Raw genomic sequence first — 20,685 nt, forward strand, 5'->3', positions numbered from 1 at the left:
TTATAATGATCTGATGGTTGCGATTGATTGACAGTGTAAATTTGTTTTGCACCGACGATTTATATGAATTAAATTCAAAATCTTAAGTGATATTTAACAATTGTGCAGACGGAGTGATATGCATGTATACTAATACTAGTAGGTATGAAATCATTAAAAAAATATCAGGATCAAACAAACATTGAGGCTGGAGATATTTCGCATATTCTATCAAAGTAAAATGAAAAATATTTTGCATAGACATAATCATCTTCATATAGCATATTTTTTATTTTTTTTGAAGATCTTCATATACCATATTATAAAAGCTAATCGTGATACTAGGGTGCAACAGATTCAATATTTTGTTGGGCTCATACCTTGAGCATGGCTAATACTTTATTTATTTGTTGCTTTAGAAATACAGTTCTTTCCCTCGATCTGTGCCCCATTTGTTTGCCACTTCTAATTCCAGTGCAACAAACATTTCAAATTTCCAATGGTGCACAACGTGACTAATATTCATTCATTCATTCATCCAATCACCCTTATCTTCTTCGCAGACAACTTGTTTTATTTCTTTTGAGTTCTATATATATAGATTAGAAAAATAAGTTAGTCTTTCCCTCTAATTAGAATGACTTCAAGGATCAGTCACAAAAATGTGAAGGCCTGGGGATTAGATTATGACTTCAAGACGAGAGGAGCACTCCTTCGGCCTCCGGAGAGAGTTGTGCGTCGTGCCTATTTGTCCATGCACACTACATTTTCTCTACTTACCTCTACAAAAAGGCTGAAAGCAGCAAACACACCCACACACTAATCTTCTCTTCTTTCTATGTACAATGGCGCGCAATGAACTGTTGGGAAAACCAACCTACATTTCACTGCAAGAACTCCAAAAACACAACAAACGTGTCGCCATTGACGGCAAGATATACGACGTCTCTAAATGGGCCAACCACCATCCCGGTGGCGAATTCCCTCTAATCAGCCTTGCCGGCCAAGAGGTTACTGAAGCATTCCTTGCTTTCCACCCTCCCACCGCCTACAACCGCCTCAACACCTTCTTCACCGGAAGCTACCTCTGTGACTGCGCCGTCTCTGATGTGTCCCGTGATTACCAGAATCTCTTCTCCGAACTGACCGAGATGGGGTTCTTCGAATATAAAGGATGTGGTGTTTTACTCATGATTTCGTTAATCATTGTTATGCTTTGTGTCAGTGTTTGTGGTGTTTTGTTTTCTGATAGTTCGTGTGTGTGCGTGTGTTGTGGTGGGTTAATGGGTTTCTTGTGGATTCAAAGTGGTTGGATTAGTCATGATTCTTGTCACTATCAGATTATGGCGAACTGTAATTGGAACTGGTTTGTTCAGATCCTTTCTGGAAATTTTCTTTCTAGTATAAGCATGGAGTGGTGGAAATGGAACCACAATGCACACCACCTTGCTTGTAATAGTCTTGATTTTGACCCTGACCTTCAACATTTACCCTTTTTTGTTGTCTCTTCAAAGTTCTTTACTTCACTCACTTCTTGTTTTCATGATAGGAAGATGAACTTTGATTCTTTTGCTAGGTTCTTGGTTAGTTACCAACATTGGAGTTATTGTCCTGGTATATGTTTAGCTAGGTTCAATTTGTTTGCTCGATCTTTTTTCTTGCTACTGTCTAATAGGAAAGTTCCCAATAGAAAGATAGAACTTTTGGGTTTGCTTGTGTTTTGGATTTGGTACCCTTTGTTGGTTTCTTGTTTACCTAATTGGGGTGAGAGAGTTTTGTTTGTAATTGCTAGTTTTTCTGTGACTGGTATTCAACATGTTCAGTTCACTTTCAATCATTTTTCTGCAAGTGTCTATATTGGTCAACCAACATCGCATGATTGGTTTGAGAAGCAAACTAGTGGGACTCTTGATGTCGAGTCTCCTTCTTGAATGGCCAATCTACTTATCATTCAGACGTTGAGGAATGCTGCTTTGCAAGCTCGGGATCTTACTAAACCGATTCCGAGAAATTTAGTTTGGGAAGCAGGCGTAACTCATCCATACAAAACCGGAGGATTGTCTCCTCTTATAAACTCTTCTCAAGATTCCTATCTATCCGATGTGGGACTAAATCCCACTCGAGAGTTGGCCGCTAACACACCCCCTCACACTTCAGCCCCCCGGCCCAATGGGCCTGAAGCATGGAGATGCAGGAAGCCCAACGACATGGACCCGATAGACTCTCATGCCATGAGACGAATATCGAGGCGTAACTCATCCATACAAAACCGGCTTGTACGGTGAGGAGTGCCTCCTCTTATAAACTCTTCTCAAGATTCCTATCTATCCGATGTGGGACTAAATCCCACCCGAGAGTTGGCCGCTAACAGCTTCCTAATATTTTTCTGTCATTGGCAATTTGGTAATCATTGGCTTTGAGGAAAGAATAACTGATCTGCAAATTGTTTGGCATGATTTCCTTTCGAGAGATAGGTAAGAAAGAAACTACTGATACTGGTTCATCTGAGGTTTTATAGATTTTTGTATTTTGTTTTTGTTCATCTTCATAGTTGAAGTGTGGGATATAGTGCAATGTTTAGTTTTTGTCTGTTCGATTTCCTTATGCGGCAATGGATATTTGTACTACATAACAATTTGTGTTATGCCTTCATCGTCGTTTGGAGCAAAAAAATATGTACTATATTTTAAATTAAAATTCTTTGAAATGATTTTTTTTCTTTCCATTTCCTGGCTCCTTATGCTGCTGATTGTTGCTTCTGTGAGACTATTAAGTTTTTTATATGAATGCTGAAATATCATGTTTCTAGACAGAAAACAGAATACTTTTATAATTGGAGAACTTATATGATGGAAACAAGATTTTTTTATTGAAATCTACTAAATAAATTTCGCATCTTCTACCGTATAAGTTGTCTGATGAACGGAAAGTGAACTCTTGAACTAAAATTTGAAATCTACTAAAGAAAATTCACATCTTTTCTACGTGTTTTATTCCTGACAGAACCTGGATGCCAAATCTTATCACAAATCAGTTTCTGTGTCGATTAACCTCCTTAACGATACAAGTCTACTTCTACAACTAAACACATTGTGTATTACCATAGATTGCAAATAACATTCATTCCATTCATGGTTAACTTCTATTTTTAATAAACTTGGAATGAAACTGATGAAGCCTCATTCGGAACAAAGTGACCAGTCTTTTATAATATTGAATGCATAAACAATTTAAACTTGAAGGTAAGGTAATCTAAGGGTATACCTGTTTTATAAAATTGAACAAAAATAATGTAATATTTAATTATTGATTTTTTTTGCTAATAACTCATTATATTGTCTTCCAGGGAAAGTGAAGGTTCGTTTCAGTGTGGTAATTACTTACTACAGAGAAGTTGAAGACCTGTGTGCTATAGTCCAACATTTCCATGATGAGAAATATGTCATTACCTCAATTTTTTGTCATAGTAAAGGTCAGATTACTGTTATGCACTTAGGCTTATTATTTGAAAATGAATTTTGTAATGGACTGAACAGGCAACTTATAAGGGATATTTCAATGGCAGTTTGAAATTGTTTTCTCTCCTCATGTAACAGTTTGATATCAAAAAAATTGTCCACCTTCCCTTTAATAAAGTCTCTCAATATCCTCAAAAATATCTTATGGGTTAGTATATAGGTAAGACTGTATGTCTTATAGACTCGGTATAATTATTACAAGGTAATTTATTGAAATTGTGTTTTTCGCTGAGAAGAACTATGGAAGTTTAGAGAAGATTTTAATCTTTTACTTTTTGTTTATTTCATTGGAGAAAGCATGTGATGGCATTCTTGGTAAATGTAGTATTGACATGTCTCGAGTATTGGGTGTTTAGTGTTATAAAGAAGAAGTTATAAATGTAATGTTTGTCAGAGTTAGGTGTAATGTTGATGATAGGTTAATATGATGGAAAATTGTCCACGATATATGTAGAGTTTATTGGTGAAAATGTATGAGAAATTATTAGAGAATATTGATTATAAAAAAGAGGACAAGTTCACATTGATTGAACTGAATATATAACAAATAGTTATACAGTTTCAGTGGTGAGTATAGTTTTCTGTAGGTTTGTAGAGTGCAGTCTGGCATAGGTTTGCTGGTGAATGGAACCGAAGTTCTCTGTTTATGTGAGTTTTCCAACAGATTTTGAAAAGAATGACTAAGTTCACATTCATTCAACTGAACATTTAGTTAATAGCTGTACAGTTTTAGTGAAAAATGTAGTCTGCCATGTTTGCAGGTAAATGGAACTGAAGTTCTCTGTGAATGTGATCGAGTTTTCTTTATACAAGTCTCTCCGACCCTCACAATCCTCAATTTCCATGTAATTCACAGCCACTAGAATGGTTCCTGCAGGATGTAACATGGTTCTGTTGTATGCCTCAAAATATAAGGATATTCGTAGTGTTGTCGATATATCTGGCCGGTTTAACCTAGCAAAAGGAAAGGCGCATCACTTGGGTGAATTTTTTTTACAAAGGATTAAATAAGATCGATTTATAGATGTCAAAAATAAACTAGATGATCAATGAAATGTAAATATTTGTCAATCATCTATCATTTGTGGATTACACAAATCAGCATATGTTGGTCAACTTTTTCTTGCTTCTTTGTTCATTTGATGCCATGTCATGGTTCTGATAATCTCTGTCGGTGTTGAATAGTGATATCGCTGCTTGTCAATATACTTCAAGTTCAGTCAGTCTGATTGACAGATACCTTTTCTTATGGTAGGGAAGATTACGTATAATGTTACTGAAGAAAGTTTAATGGACTGTCTAAATACTATAATCCATCTTGCCTGCTTATCAATCCCTGAAATTGCTGGCAAGGTTCGTGATTACATTTAATATCATGCATCTCTCTCATAAAATTTGAAATTAAACGGTTCTTCATATTTTTCTGATATTGCTACTAGTCACTTGATATATACCGAAATAGGGTGTTGACAGCTCAGAATCCATGGATAAAACTATACCCGCAGAAGATGCTTTAGAGTTTGCTAAGTCCATATCGAATCATGAACTGCGCATCATAGAAGGGGCTGGCATTGAATATACTTGTCATCAAGATGAATTGACAAGTTTTGTTGTGCAATTTATCAAGGTTAATAATGACAAGGAAAACAATACATCTAAGCAGACACAATTTGGAAGAGTAGATAAACCTTTCCATTCACGGTTCTAGTCCTTGCAGAATATGTGGATCTGGCACCTCATTTTAGTCCATCCTTACAAATACGGACATACTCGTCCTATTCCTCGCAGCCAATAATTGTACGTTGTCTGTTAAAGAAAATCGACCAATATTGTCCTAGCTTCTCATTATTGAACCTCAACAATTGCACGTCTGACAAGAACTACCGCGTCATCATTGCCAGGTTATCAATCTGACATTAAACTTTTATTGTTTCTGTTAAAAGTTTATGCTCTTGCATTTACTGTGGAATTTGATATCATGAGTTTGAGCACCACTCATCTGGTAGATAGAACATGTGAAGTACAGTTGATTGAATTGAATTGTTGTTATCACAAGTGAGCAACTACCAAAACAATTGATCTTGGAAACAGAATTATTGATAAAACTTGACCAGAAAATATTATGAGACCTACTTTAGTATGATAAATATGTTACTAAAAGCAGGAGGGGGGCACACAAAATTTTGATCCTAGATACTAAAAAACTTGAGGGGCACACAGTACTATATTATTGCATTATTAAGTCAAGTTTTTAGAGGGGTCACTGTGCTCCCCCTTAGATTGGAAGCTGACTGTTCTGTTTGTTGTTAGAGAGTTGAGAGGACATACTACCTACTGTAGTACTGCTGTTAAAGATTTACTTCTAGCCACAGCATTTTGCACATTCTATTTAAAAAAAATGAAAATTCATGTTTAAAAAAATAAATAATCTCGAGTTCAATATTGTTTTGAAGCTTAATGTGATGTGTCAATATTAGGGATATGATGATTTGTTTTTGAGTTGTGAATGAAATGAGTTAAGGATAAGGCAAAATGTGAAGCTAAAAAGGGAAACATCGTTTTTTATCTTTTTGAGTGAAGTTAAAATTGTAAGAAAGAGCAAGGAAGATGGAAAATAATGAGAGAAGTGAATGTGGATGGAGATTTGATGCACTTCAAATTCATTCTTTTCTTCTTTCTAATTCTCCAAATGGAGTAACTCATTTTAGAATAGAGGAATAAACTTTCACATATGTGGGGAACAAAAGTTTGATTTAAACAATTAAAATTTGAATGACCAACTATTGATGAATAGAAATATACTTAAGCCTAGATGTTGCTCTCTTTGTCTCATTGAGTTTCATGTTCAAAATATATATGTGATATATATTATTTGACATTTTATGTTACAAATAAATCAACAATTATATTTTTTACCAATATATCTATAGAAAATACTGACGAGTATTTTAAAAACATTCTTTAATAACCTTGAATAATAAGTTTTTCATAAAAATTTATGTATTTAATACATTGAAATACTTAATCTTTAAAAAAAATGTCGATAGGACACTCGTTATTGTATGTCAAACTATGCGTTTAATAGAGCCAGTCCTATTTCAATGTGTTGGACACTAAATGCAATATAATCTTTTTTCATGTAAAATTTTAACATTGGTTCATCACGTTGTGAGATCCTAGTTCATCTTGTTAGACGCAATTTCGGTTGATACTCTATATTTTACTTCCTCAATAAAACTCACTTTATCATAAACGAGTATATTCAATAATTATTTTAAAAATTGTGGATAAATCTTAAATGATTTATTTAAACCTAACAATGATAAGGAGAAAGTGATAAGCATACTAAGAAAATATCAAGATCCAAACAAACATTGAGGCTGAAGATATTTTGCATAGACATAAGCATCTTCATATGGCACATTAGTATATTACAACACTTTGTCGTGATACTAGGTTGCAACAGATTCAACTTTCTGTTGGGCTCATACTTTGAGCATGACTATTATTTTATTTGTTTTATTGCATTAAAAATACTATTCTTTTCCTCAATATGTGCACCACTTGTTTGCCCCTTCTGGTTTTATGTTGCTCAATATGTGCAAGAAACGTTTACAAATTTCCAATGTTTGCTTTGTAATGCACAATCTTTGAATGATTTAAAGAAAAATCAGTATTGTTTGTAGAATTAATTCTATTTAAATTTAGAATTTGTAACTTTTGATATTTATCATTGATTTTAGTCTTGAATTTACCGTTAAATTTATTAATACATAAATACATTTAAAGATAAATCAATCTACATTCAACTCACTTTTATTCAAAATCAATTTTATATAATTAATTCGCTCAAAATTAGTTATTGTTGGCGTAAAACTAAACATATTACTAACATTCATTTTTCTTCAAAAAAGATATTACTAATTTTCCTTAAAAAAAATATTACAAACATTCATTCATTCAACCACCCTTATCTTCTTCATAGAAACTTCTGACATTATTTATCTAAAAGAAAATAACTTATAAGTATTTGTTTTCAGTCAACGGTCTTTTATTAACAACTAATAAGCTCCTCCATTGACAGATGTACATTTAACTATTTATGCATAATTTTGGATATTTCCCTCTCTTTACCTTTAAACCACATGTTGTTATTACTTCCTTGTTTTTTCTTTTTTGAGTTCTAATTTAAAAAAGTTATTTAAATTTAAGTCAGATGATAAAAGATTACAATAACATTTTTCCTTCAAAAAAAAATAAAAATAAAGATTACAATAACATTTAATATCTTAAAATGGGTCCAAACCATCAATATCGTATTTTGTGTGTGCGAGTTTTGATAGTTAAGTTTCTTGAAATAAAAAACAAATTAGTTTTTCCCTCTAGACTAGATTATGACATCAAAGAACAACAATACACCACAGTTAGTCACAGATTTAAAAGGAAGAATCTTTTATTATGCCCACATCTCCAAAAGTGTCGCTTTCAAAGCATCCCACAGCACATGTGGAATTCTTGTCCTATAACAACTTAAATTGAATCAATCAATCAACACAAATTACACCCACTACGTGAACACTCACTTGACTTATTTTTTTAAGGAAAAAATACTACTACTGCTATAGTAGTATCTAAATATATATAACATCAAAGAAAATACATGATTCTTAGTTTAGGCTTAATTTAATTGATGTCATGTTTCTATAAATTTTGAGATAGAAGCAAACTAAACAACCCAATCCTCGAGGTAATTTTTTACTACTAGAATAAGAATATTTTGTTTTCTTCAAAACATTGACTCAATTCATGATTTTTATTAATTTATAGTATATTTTAGAGAATTATATATTTCAGTTATTAAAAAATTAATAATTTATTAATATTGTTTATTTTATTCTTCAAAGTAAATTACTCATTCTAAAGACGATAGACATTGATTTATATATACAAATATTCTAAATAAAATAAAATTTAAAGAATAAAAAATTAAAATGTTAAGGAGATATATTCTTTTCGTTTTAATCATCTAATTTTTTGAGGAATGAGTTTTGACAATTTAGAATTTAGTTGAAAGATAAATAGAAAATGATTGATAATTGTTTCGGTCAAGGATTAAACTTTGAATCATTCGATGAATTCAACCTTAGTTGAATCTATTAATGACTTAAGTCCAAACAATTTCTAAACGTATTCTTTCTTTATGGATTCTAAGCATATTCTCTTAAACACCAATCAAGACAATAAAATAAGTTAAACTAATTCTTTTATATTTTTTATGGAATAAATATTATTATGTTAAAATGTAAAATTATATAATATTTACCTTTTCAATTTAAAATTAAATTCTATTTTGTATAAAAATATATTATTTCAACTATTAAATAGTAATATAGAAATTATGTATATTACCAAAAATACAAAGCAATAATTGTTAATAAATAATTGTTTTTGACTCAATGTTAATCAATAATGAGATAGATTTTATTTTATTTTTGTAACAATAATGAGAGGGGACTTCAAAAAAAAAATAATGAGAGGGATTTTTTTATACATAATAATAAGAGGGGATTTCTTCTTTAATTTGCTTATCACCACATTCATTAGAATATCAGAAAAAGATGTTATATTTATAAAGTTTTTTTTTTTGTCAAACATAATGTAAAATAAAATTCATAACAAAAATAATAAAATATTACATGAACAAATTTTACATAAATATATTTTGCATCGTCAAAAATAATTATCCCATCATTAGACATTCAATTGATTGATTCACTATGATTTATTGAAACCACAATCATTAGTTTCTCATTTTCAAAGTAAAAGGGTTCTTGGAATGTTTAATTCATCGCACAATCAAACACATGCTTAGTAAAAAAATGTTCTTCTTTCTTTAATCTATATGATATATTGAAAGAGTTTGAAGGTGAAGATTTCGGATTTGATCTCAAAAATTAAGATAATTACTAATATTAATTAAAGCAATGCTATATCTCTAGAAAAATAACATCAAGAATTCTTCAAGAATAAAGAACAGTCAATCACAATATACTATTTACCATAATTCAAAGAGATATGACTGAAAAATAGGAAGTGAACAAATAATCTTTTAGCTCATCAATCGAGTTATCTATACTAAAAGATAGAAAAGAATAGTTATTAGATACCGATAGTATTATTTTTTTTATATGAATGAAAAAAAATAGTAGGGCCTAGTTTACCTGATTGACCTGTCCCCACCTAATGTGTCACAAAATCATTACTTCCTACTTACTTCCCTCCCTACAAAAACAACTCAAAGCATCACACACATTCTCACACTCTAAACCTCTATACCTTACACAATGGTAACACAAACTGAACCGTTGCTAAAACCAACCTACATTTCATTGCAAGAACTTCAAAAACACAACACTCGCGGCGATGCATGGATCTCCATTGACGGCAAGATCTACGACGTTTCAAAATGGGCCAACCACCATCCCGGCGGCGAGCTTCCTCTCCTCAACCTCGCCGGCCAAGATGTCACCGATGCATTCCTCGCTTTCCACCCTCCATCCGCTTACAAACACCTCCAAAACTTTGCCACTGGCAGTTACCTACGTGACTACGTCGTCTCTGACGTCTCACGTGACTATCGTGCCCTTTTCTCCGAACTAACCAAACTGGGTTTGTTCGAAGAGAAAGGACACGGTGTTTTACTTTTACTGTCCATTATTTCTGTTATGTTCTTTGTCAGTGTTTATGGTGTTTTGTTTTGTGATAGCGCGGTTGTGCACGTGCTTTCTGGAGGATTAATGGGTCTTCTTTGGATTCAAAGTGGTTGGATTGGTCATGATTCTGGTCATTATCAGGTTATGGTTAACCGGAAATGGAATCAGTTTATGCAGATTCTTTCTGGTAATGTTCTTGCTGGTATAAGCATTGAATGGTGGAAATGGAATCATAATGCACACCATCTTGCTTGTAATAGTCTTGATTTTGATCCTGATCTTCAACATTTACCTTTTTTTGTTGTTTCCTCCAAGTTCTTCACTTCACTAACTTCTTGTTTTTATGGAAGAAAGATGAATTTTGATTCTTTTGCTAGGTTCTTGGTTAGTTACCAGCATTGGAGTTATTATCCTGTTATGTGTTTTGCTAGGCTTAATTTGTTTGCTCAATCTTTCTTTTTGTTGTTTTCTAATAGAAAAGTGCCTAATAGAAAGATGGAACTTTTAGGGTTGGCTCTGTTTTGGATTTGGTACCCTTTGTTGGTTTCTTGTTTACCTAATTGGGGTGAGAGGGTTTTATTTGTGCTTGCTAGTTTTTGTGTGACTGGGATTCAACATGTTCAGTTTACTTTGAATCATTTTTCGGCTAGTGTTTATGTTGGTCCACCGACGGCTCATGATTGGTTTGAGAAGCAAGCTCATGGAACTCTTGATGTGAAGTGTTCTTCTTGGATGGATTGGTTTCATGGTGGTTTGCAGTTTCAGATTGAGCATCATTTGTTTCCGCGTCTTCCACGATGTAATTTGAGGAAGATTTCACCTTTGGTTAAGGATCTGTGCAAGAAACATAATCTTCCTTACAATTGTGTGTCTTTCTGGAAGGCTAATGTGCTTACTATTCAGACTTTGAGGAATGCGGCTTTGCAGGCGAGGGATCTTACTAAACCAGTTCCTAGAAATTTAGTTTGGGAAGCTGTTAATACTCATGGATGAATGTTCCAATTGAGTGAAGCTTCGTAAGAATAATAACTGTTTTGCAAATTGCTTAGATGCTTAGATTCGATTGCTAATTGTCTTAGCTGTTTGCATGCTGTTGATACTGATAAGAAAAGAACTATTGATACTTGTTTTATCTGAGGTTTTATAGATTTTGGTATTTTGTTTTTGCTTATCTTCATTTTAATTTTTCTCTGTTTTGAGTTCCTTATGTGGCCATGGATATTTCTACAACATAACAATTTGTGTTATGCCTGAAAATTCATTGTCTTTTGGAGCAAAGAATAAGTACTGTATGTTAAATTGGAATCAAATTTTAGTAATTGGTATAAGCAAATGGCTGCTGATTGTTAAGTTTCTTAGATGAATGAATGCTTAGATATCCTGTTTCTAGACAGAAAACAGACAACGCTTGTATAATTGGAACTTATATGATGTGGGAAACTAAGATTTTTTTTTTTTTTTCTATTGAAATCTACTAAAGAAATTTCACATCTTTTCTACCGTTTAAGTTGTCTCGTGAACTAAAAAGTAAAATGGGGTTGGTTACACTTCAAAGGGTGGAAACAGTTTACATTTACACTTACTGATTTTTTAATGCTTCACCTTTTGGTGATCTGTATCTGTTATGCTATCGACAGCACCCTTCGTAGACTATATGTGTTCAGTTCTATTTGGATTGACTTATTTGAACTTATCAATTGGCATAAGCACTTGTACTGTACACATGTTTACTAATTTTTAGTTTTCTTGTTAGGAAGGTGCACTCTCTTAACTTGCATGGTTTATTGATTCTTTTTAGCAGACTTATGCAATTGTCAATTTAAGTTTAAACTGAAAGAAGCTTCACTTCTTAACTTACATATTGCTGATGGGAGGTTTTTGTTGGTTTGTGTTGGTTTTGCATTATTATGGTCCCAATCCAAGTGCTTGTTATGGGCTGTAGAAAACAAAATAACCATAAAATATGTAGCCAGTAATGTACCTCTGTCAGATCTAGCAATGGTTACTTCCAAAACTGCTTCTGTACCAATTTGTCATGCAGTAAGTTATTTTCTTGGTTCATGTTCTTTAGCCACACCACAATCTTCATATCCTTGTGCTGATGTGGACACATACAATACAAGTGTTTTATTGGTATCCATGTTTTTATAGAGCAACTAGAGGTTGTAACTTCTTGTTACAGGTTAGGTAATTGGACACTGATTGATATGCTTTTTACATTGTGTCAGTTTAATAATTGCATTTAGACAAGGATATGTGCTCTTTTGAGGGCAGCCCATGTATTCTGGTTGTGTCAAGACAACTTTGAATTCGGATTGCTATGTTCGGCAATCCCACACATTCATGCAGTCTGCTCATCAGTGGTTGTTGTTAAATCGAGACCGAACAATCTATATTTCTAACTGTCTTAGTTTTTTTATTTTATTTTGAAAGAAACTGTATTTTAGTTTAAAAATATAAACAAACCAAATCTTCATTAAAATCTTAAATTGTGTTATCTCGATTAACAATCACTTTGCATGAATAAGTAGAACTGCCTACCTAAACAATCCGAATTCGGCAAATTTAGATAGAAATCTCAACATCATCTACTTCTAGGGTGCAAGTTTGTGATAATGACACACCCTTTTTCTAACTTGTCATAAATATCTCATGCTCTTCATGGCACATGTGACCAAGGTGAGATGGGAGGGGTCCCCACCAAGGGCGGATCTCTTTGGAGACCCCAGGTGCCACTGCACCCCCCAGGTTTTATATAAATTTCATATTATGCTGCATATTTCAACAAATGTGTGTTGTTGCAGTTGTTACGCGGTCATTCAATGTGTGAAAGGTTTGTGTGTTCGATCCCTGGTACCCTCCCTTTTCATAATTCTTAGCGAATTTTTCTTTTTTTATTCAAAAAACAAGGTCCTGGTGGGTATCAAACTAGCATCCCCCAGGTATCAAACAAGCAATTTTGCCACCACACCAGTTAACAATATTGTACATTTTTTAAAACTGTTTAATATATATTCTTTAAATATTTGGCACCCCCTAAAAAAAAACTCAAGATCCACCACTAGTCCCCATTTTCCATTTTGTTAGTGAAAGAAGTTGTATTATAAACATGAAAAAGAAGTTTAAGGTCCAAATTATCCTCAATACATGAGGCAGGCAATCTTGAAACAAATACACATACTCAATTATTTACCAAATCAAGTATAAAACACTCTTTCAACGACTAAATCACCCATCCCAGATTTAGTCTTGGCGACAAAAAATATATATTTTTATAATTTGAAGTGCAGCTATGCGATATTAGAAAGATACTCCTATGAAAATATCACCTTTTGATTTGGACTAACTCTATTCAATTATTATTGGAATAGCTTCAACGGCACTCATGAAAATAATATTTATTAGACATAATCAATAGAAAACACAACACTAGGTACATTAAAATAATAGTAAAACATGAAAACTCCGCCTAAATCATATCAAATTATGAATTAGATGTATCCAATAACTTTCCCTGCTTGGGGCTATGGTTACTTAATAATATTTATTCTCGCAAGGTATTTCTATCATGTTGATGCATCAAAAGAGCATGCTTTTGAAAGGCTGCAGGGCGCGAGCAAAATGTGTTGGGTGAAGAGCAAAATTCCGCAATTATACGCTCTAGGCGATTTCGGTTGTTGATTTGAGATGGAAGGTCAAATTACATACTAGATAAGAGAGAAATCCTTTCACAATTTATGAATGTTTATTAAAAGAAAGACGGATACAATTTTCAAATATATCATATCTTAACCATGAAAGGTCCACTTCCTATTCATCTCACAACAAACAAATACTCTTATATTAAGTGTATGTTTGGAATACTTATTTATCTCAATATTAGTATTTGTTATACCACTACTTCTTGCATCTCAACTCACTTTTTTTTTTTTTTTGAGAGAGTATCTCAACTCACTTATACACTCTGCTAATTGCTATTAGTAAAAGTATTTTAGTACATGAATCTCATTTTATCATAAAAATTAGTACACTCAATGATTTTCTTAAGTATGGAGAAAGAATAATAAACTAAATAGTAGATACGATACAAAGGTTCAACAATGACTTGTGTTGAAGAACTTATATTCTGTTTCTGGACATTTTAGTTCCAAGTTTCACATGAGCAATGGTCAAGTACATAGGAAAACAACTAAATTAAGAATCCTAGTCTGTTACCTAATATCCTCAACATACTTATCGATCTGATCCAAATAAAACTAGTCATCAATGCAAAAATGATAGGAAATTTGCCTATAATCATATACAGCTAAATTTGTCAGCTCGACAAGTTATGGAACAGAACTCTATCACCTTTGTGGATACATCCAAAATAACTCACAAAATCATTGTGTGTTGTTTTCATTCACGGGTAATTTTAATACAACATCTCTAGTAAGTAACCAAGAGAAATTGTACATAACATCAATACCTTTGGCAATCTCAATTCTTCTTTTCAAAGCTGATCTTTAACATCTCCTAATCTGTCACCAAGCCAACAACAAGAGATGAGAGTCCAAAGCTCTTCCAAGCAAACATTAATTACAAAAAGGAAAAATACAATAGTAAACTTTCAACGTTGTTCTCCACAATTAAGTGCGTATAGCATAAGCACTTATCATCTAAGTGTTTATATATAAGTTATTTTTATAACAAAAGATAAAATAAAGTCAAGTTGTTTTCATATAAGCTATATATTGTTTTCGTAAGATATCCTGGAGGGCTTATGAAAATAAGCTTAAAACAGCTTATCACAAACAGATTATATAAGTTGTTTTCATTAGCTCTCACAAACAGTCTCACAAATGCTTATATCAGTATATAAACTAAAATAAGTCAATCAGGGGAAATGCACAAGCTACAAATTGTAGCTAACAAAGAAATGCATGTTCATTTTTTGTCTATCACCAAAACAAACACATGCTAATAGCCAATTCCAAAACCAATTCACTGAGAGGTAAAAAATCGATTTTGACCACAGCATGTGAGATGGAGCTTTGATCAAAATCAATTCCTGATGGTCTCAAAAGCCTAGACAAACTATAATTTGGCAACTACTTTTGAAGAAAGAAAAAAAACTAATGGGGTGACATTTCAAATTCTTGAAGGACTGATGTTGTGGATGTTTGAATTTGGAAAACCGACTATAATTAGGTGAGGTCAATTTTGGTGAAAGATAAATCTCCAAAATGGTGAGGTCAATATCGATTTTCAGCACAGCATGTGAGAGGGAGCTACTAGTGTACAAAATTGACTCCTGGTGGTCTCAAAAGCCTAAACAAACAAACTATAATTAGGCAACAGCTTTTGTAAAAACTAACGGGGTGACATTTCAAATTTTTGAAAAACTAATGTTGTGGATGTTTGAATTTGGAAAACCAACTTCAGGATTCACTCAAAAAAACATGTAGAAGCAGAATAACCAGGACAATTTATGAAACCAAATTTCACAAGGAACCAAAAAGTCCATCGAATAGGTTCATCATCAAATACCTTTTTAACTTACGCTCCCTGTAGATGAGCATCACACTAAGTAAAAACGGGATAAGCGCTAAGCACAAATGTTCCAAAGAGTGCCCGCTGATAACGTAGTTATTTGCACGGTAGAGTTTCTTGTCAGAAACAGCTTCGAATTTTGCTAGCAGATAAACCCCTGTGCTAAAAAGGTCAGGCTTCAAATATTTGAAATTTATGAATAAATGTTACAAAAGTCTGAGGCATAATACCTATTGATGAAAACCAATATCTTGCGTGAGTATAGTTGGAGGGATATACAAATGCAGCTGCTGCAATAGCTAAAGGAAGAATGAACTGGAACATCAAGCAGAGCCGAATATCATCATAAATTCTGCAACCAACTAGCAGATCATAATTTGAGCATAAAACTTAGTGGAAAGTTCAGCGCCTCAAAGTATAAAACATTTAAAAGAGAGAATAAGCTTGAGACTATTATTAGAGGAAGACGAGAACTAACCGTTCATAAAGTACACAAGTAAAGGCTGCGAAAAGGAGGGCACACATACAACACAACCCGATCCGCTGGCCAATTCTCTCAATAACCAAACTAGAGAAAAGTGAGGAATATGCCACCATCATCTGCCATTAGGGCAACCAATGAGCTTCTTGATAAAGGGGAAAAAATGAACTAAGTACTAGAGGTACCAGTCAAGATTTTCAGCTATCAAAAGAAGTGTTTTTAGCAGATAAAACGCGTTCCACGTTAACATTTTCTCTTTATAAGTGCTCACTTCTGTCATAAACTAAACAAATGGAGCAACTAGGGAATGTTTTAACTTTTAAAGAGCTTATTTGGCTTTATCTAATGACATCAATAACACTTGTGTGAGTTTGGAATAATTTTTGAAGAGATTAATTTTAAATTAATTTTAAAAAGAGCTTATGACAAGTTTATAAGTTGTGTTCAGCTTATTTCCATAAACTCACTGCTCACATCATAACTTAATAGAATTATAGAGAGCTTATGTGAAGTTTTACCGCATCCCCTTTTCAAATATAGAAATAGTTTATACATGCGTAGTGTCTTCTCGGATTGACTTATTTGAGCTTATCTACGTATTTGTGAGGGTTTTGAGAGAGCTTATAAAACAGCTTATGACATGTCCATAAGCTATTTTCAGCTTATTTTCGTAAGCTCTGCCAGATAGCTTTTGAAAACAGCTTGACTTTGGTTTATCTTTTGTTATAGAAATAACTTATACTTAAGCACTTATATGATAAACGCTTAATTAAGTTGCTTATCCAAACTAGGCCTTACATTATTGAAATAGCTTGCACATAAACTCTTATATGATAACTTGATAAGTGCATATTAAATAAGTGCTTAATTAAGTTCTTTAGCCAAAACAATCATAGAAAAGGAAAACAATACAAGAATCACAAAAATACTAATAACATATAAATATATTCATATAGAGAGAGATATGTAATGGGAATGCTAACCAACCGGCAAAGTGTCCCACAAGACTCTATTGTTATCAGGCTTCAAATGGTAATAAACAGAGCCAAAAGCCACCCCTATAATTCCAGCATAAAATAGTATCCAAGCCCAAGTCTCAGCTTGAGAACTAACAATAATCAATTACAAAAAACACCTCATATTAGAAACCTAATCATATGAATCACAGTGAATTGTATTAGAACAGTGATAAGAGAATGATTAGAAGTAATTAAGTAGTAACCTTATGGTAAAAAATCCTCCTTCAAGAGTAAGAACTAAACCAAGAACACCCACAACTAAAAATGGAAAATTTGTGATCACATTCAATGTGTTTGGGACACCTGTGCAAAACCCAGAAACCAAAATCAGAAAAATGAAATCTTTATCATAGAATTAAATAGAAAGTGAAATTTGTTTTACCAAGAAGATTGCGCAAGTCAGCGAATTGGTGGTGAGTGGGAGAGCGTGGAATTTTGGGAGAGAAGAGAAAGAAGGAGATAGAGAATAGAAATGTAGCTACAATAACACGATGAGTTGTTATCTTCAATCTTCTCAATTGCTGTTGTTGTTTGGTTGCATGTGCCACCATCCAATTCTGTATCATCATCATCACTTTCTCTTGCTTTTTTCCTCACTCAATTGTTGTTTTAGGTGTTACCTTAAACCAAAAGAACAAACTGTTAAGTAAGTGGCCTAAGTAAGTGTATTGTATCAGTTTCTGTTTTTTTGAAGGGTATCGGTTTCTGTTTATTAATAACGGTTTGGTAGTATACACACAGAAGATAATTATATATCCGGAAAACGACAACCTCGTACATTAAATATTTTTAGAATCGGTCATCGCGCTTCAGTTTATCTTCCTTCCGCAGCCATTTAGAATCAATTGGAAATCCCCTTCTTCCTCTACACCCTCATCTTTTCCTTCTTTTCAGTTTGATATGGGAGATGTAATTATTGATGATAAATCCACTGTTAGCAGAAATGCTAATTCATTGGTTTGACTGACGTGCTGTTGTTGTTGGTTTTGTGTTGTAGTCCTGGGCGGGCGGTTTTCCTTCTGTCATGCGTGTATTTACTTTTGTCACAACTGGAATTTGTTGCTTGCTGGCAGGAGAATAGGCACATTAGTTTGTGTGTTTTTTCATGGTGTTGTGGTTGGTAGACCTTGTGTTTATACGGGTCTTGTAATTGTTGATTCAAATTAAAATATTGTTACTCTGAAGGCTTGTAATTACATATACTAGTGTTTATACCCGTACCCCGCACGGGAAAATTATTTATCGAATTTAATTTAATTAAAAATAAATTATTATATACTTCTTATTTTAAATAATATGTAAGGTTCCGAGGGTATATTAAAAACAATAAGTTATTTTTCACTAAATCAAAATAATAAGTTTAAACATTCACTTTTAAAAGAAGTTTAATCAATGTTTGTAATAGAAAGTTTAGTATTTAGTTAAAACTCTAGAGATAAACATGGTCATTAACATATCTGCATTCAAGCTAAAAAAGGCGGACATTAATACATATATGTGTTATTGGATGAGCTAGGACATATTTGGAAGAGGTAAAAACAAAGGCAGCTTAGGATTTAGAGGCTTCAACAAAGGCCAATTTGATGTTGTTAGTATTATGCAAGATTTTTTTTTTTTTTTGGTGAACTGTGGTTTCATTTCTATTAAGAGATTTTATTTTTTATTTAATTTAATCTTGTTTCCTCTAGACAGAGAAAGTGCAGCGCGTTGAAATGGTCCTTTTACACACGTCCGTGAATTTTCTTATACAAAACTTCCGTACTAAATATCATTTTTCATCAAAATAATAAGAGACCGATAAATTAGGGGTGTTTCAGGGGGGGGGGGTGCACAAGGCAATTGGTTTGGTTTAACAATGTACACCTTTGAAAAGACGATTAAAATTTGGTTTAGAAATTAATGAGAAAAATGGTTAAGACCTTTGAATTCTGTGTTGTTATTATATGATAATTTGCACCCCTTTTCCATCAGTATCCACCTAATTTAACGATAGATTAACAAAATGGTTCTATTCAATCTCTTGACCTAGAATCCTCTCCTAAAGTATTCCACTAATCTCTTAAGGCTTTGTTTGGGAGTTTGGAGGGGAATAGAATGGAAGGCTTTGAGAGGTGGAAATTACGAGGGAAAATGGAGAAATCTTTCAAAAAAATGAAAATAGTAGTTTTTTTAGAGAATGATAAATTAATACATATGATTACTATATTTTTAATTTTAAAATATTATATCAACATTGATAAAATTTGAAGCATTCATATAAACCCTCCAAAACCCCCAAAAACTCTGCTTCAATGCAATTTTTTAGTTCCCCCAAATGAGTAGGTTTTGTATTATGAAGAAAAGTTAATCCCCAAGACCCTCCATCCCATTTTCCTTTGTTTCTTCCACCTACTCATTCCTTTTTTCCCAAGCCTTCCCCTCCAAACTCACAAACAAAGCCTAAGTGAATTCGAAACCGTTGGAGGTTTTAATAGTCCGTTAATCCCTAAACTATAACCTAGCAATTGTCTATCTCTAGCTTAATTGATTAGGTTGACCATATTTCTTAGATGAGATTCAAAAGCCCTAGCCTTCTTGAACGTATAAATTCACGTGTAAGAGCGTCTTTTTACTTATCGTAATTATGTAACTATGACGTTTGAATCTCAACGAATCAATGAGACTTGTGGGTGTCATTACGATTTTTTCCTTTATCGAAATAGTAGCGTCCACATGGCTTATGTCCCTCCTTCTAGTGTTCATGTTCTAATCTTAAGTTCACTGCACTACGTTTATAATGTTATTGTCTATTTTGGGTCTTGTATCATATCTTACATTTTGTTCTTTGTAAAAGATGTTTCATTAAATTGAAAAGTATGAATGTTGTTTATAAACTACTCAGGATCTCAGTTCTCAAACAATGGATCAATTGCTTAGGTGGGACACGAGGGTTTTAGTTATGGCTTCTTACTTGGTTATACAAGTCTCCAAGTGTAGCAGATGAGCTTCCAAGATGTCTCACATGCTCTTCATCTGAGCAATTCATTTTATCCCTTTTCTAGTCTCATTGCTTGTCGCCATGTTATTATATGGTTGTTGTCGCATATCAAAAATCATGTTAACCCCAACTTTTTGGTGTCGTATTTACACACCGGAGCTATCATGTTTCGGGTGCCATATTTGTGTGATATGTGTAATATACTAAGATCCCATCAAAATCTTGAGTTAACCTTCCAGTTCTTAGAGAAATTAAAACCGTAATATAGAGATTTATCATGAAGTAATTAAAGTCTGATCGAAAAAATTTCTACCAAAAACTTAAAACTCTGATTCTTCTTAATGATTCATTATTTGGTAGAGCTCATTAACCACTTGACTTTATTAACTACGAGAGTTCATTAACCTTGTCAAATGTGTCCTTGAGAGTGTGCAAACAGCTCTACGGAATTGGGACTACAAAATAT

The 20,685-nt window shown here is 33.0% G+C and overlaps 4 protein-coding genes across 5 annotated transcripts; 3 read left to right on the forward strand and 1 right to left on the reverse strand.

Moving 5' to 3' along the window:
- Window positions 1-49: 49 nt before the first annotated feature.
- On the forward strand, window positions 50-2,404 carry LOC112419175 (acyl-lipid (9-3)-desaturase). Its single transcript, XM_039832421.1, has one exon. It carries the CDS (start codon window positions 825-827, stop codon window positions 1,908-1,910), a length of 1,086 nt encoding a protein of 361 aa, XP_039688355.1. The 5' UTR covers window positions 50-824; the 3' UTR covers window positions 1,911-2,404.
- Window positions 2,326-5,960, forward strand: LOC11422442 (uncharacterized). The gene is made up of 4 exons (XM_039832422.1): window positions 2,326-2,453; window positions 3,326-3,451; window positions 4,753-4,850; window positions 4,960-5,960. Exons 1-4 carry the CDS (start codon window positions 2,432-2,434, stop codon window positions 5,203-5,205), a joined length of 492 nt encoding a protein of 163 aa, XP_039688356.1. The 5' UTR covers window positions 2,326-2,431; the 3' UTR covers window positions 5,206-5,960.
- Window positions 5,961-9,788: 3,828 nt separating this feature from the next.
- Window positions 9,789-11,381, forward strand: LOC11416346 (delta(8)-fatty-acid desaturase 1). Its single transcript, XM_003588936.4, has one exon. It carries the CDS (start codon window positions 9,842-9,844, stop codon window positions 11,201-11,203), a length of 1,362 nt encoding a protein of 453 aa, XP_003588984.1. The 5' UTR covers window positions 9,789-9,841; the 3' UTR covers window positions 11,204-11,381.
- Window positions 11,382-14,290: 2,909 nt separating this feature from the next.
- On the reverse strand, window positions 14,291-18,394 carry LOC11412548 (uncharacterized). Of its 2 annotated transcripts, XM_003588937.4 has the most exons (8): window positions 18,021-18,394; window positions 17,625-17,862; window positions 17,446-17,545; window positions 17,211-17,331; window positions 16,221-16,342; window positions 15,973-16,094; window positions 15,740-15,899; window positions 14,291-14,730 (listed from the first exon to the last, which is right to left on the reverse strand). In XM_003588937.4, exons 2-8 carry the CDS (start codon window positions 17,812-17,814, stop codon window positions 14,703-14,705), a joined length of 843 nt encoding a protein of 280 aa, XP_003588985.1. In that variant the 5' UTR covers window positions 17,815-17,862; window positions 18,021-18,394; the 3' UTR covers window positions 14,291-14,702. The 2 variants fall into 2 exon arrangements, with proteins under 2 accessions (XP_003588985.1, XP_024634681.1); XM_024778913.2 differs by having other exon boundaries at window positions 17,625-18,394.
- Between the last annotated feature and the right edge of the window lie 2,291 nt (window positions 18,395-20,685).

The sequence above is a fragment of the Medicago truncatula genome, chromosome 1, assembly GCF_003473485.1.
Source record: "Medicago truncatula cultivar Jemalong A17 chromosome 1, MtrunA17r5.0-ANR, whole genome shotgun sequence".
Classification (NCBI taxonomy): Eukaryota; Viridiplantae; Streptophyta; class Magnoliopsida; order Fabales; family Fabaceae; genus Medicago; species Medicago truncatula.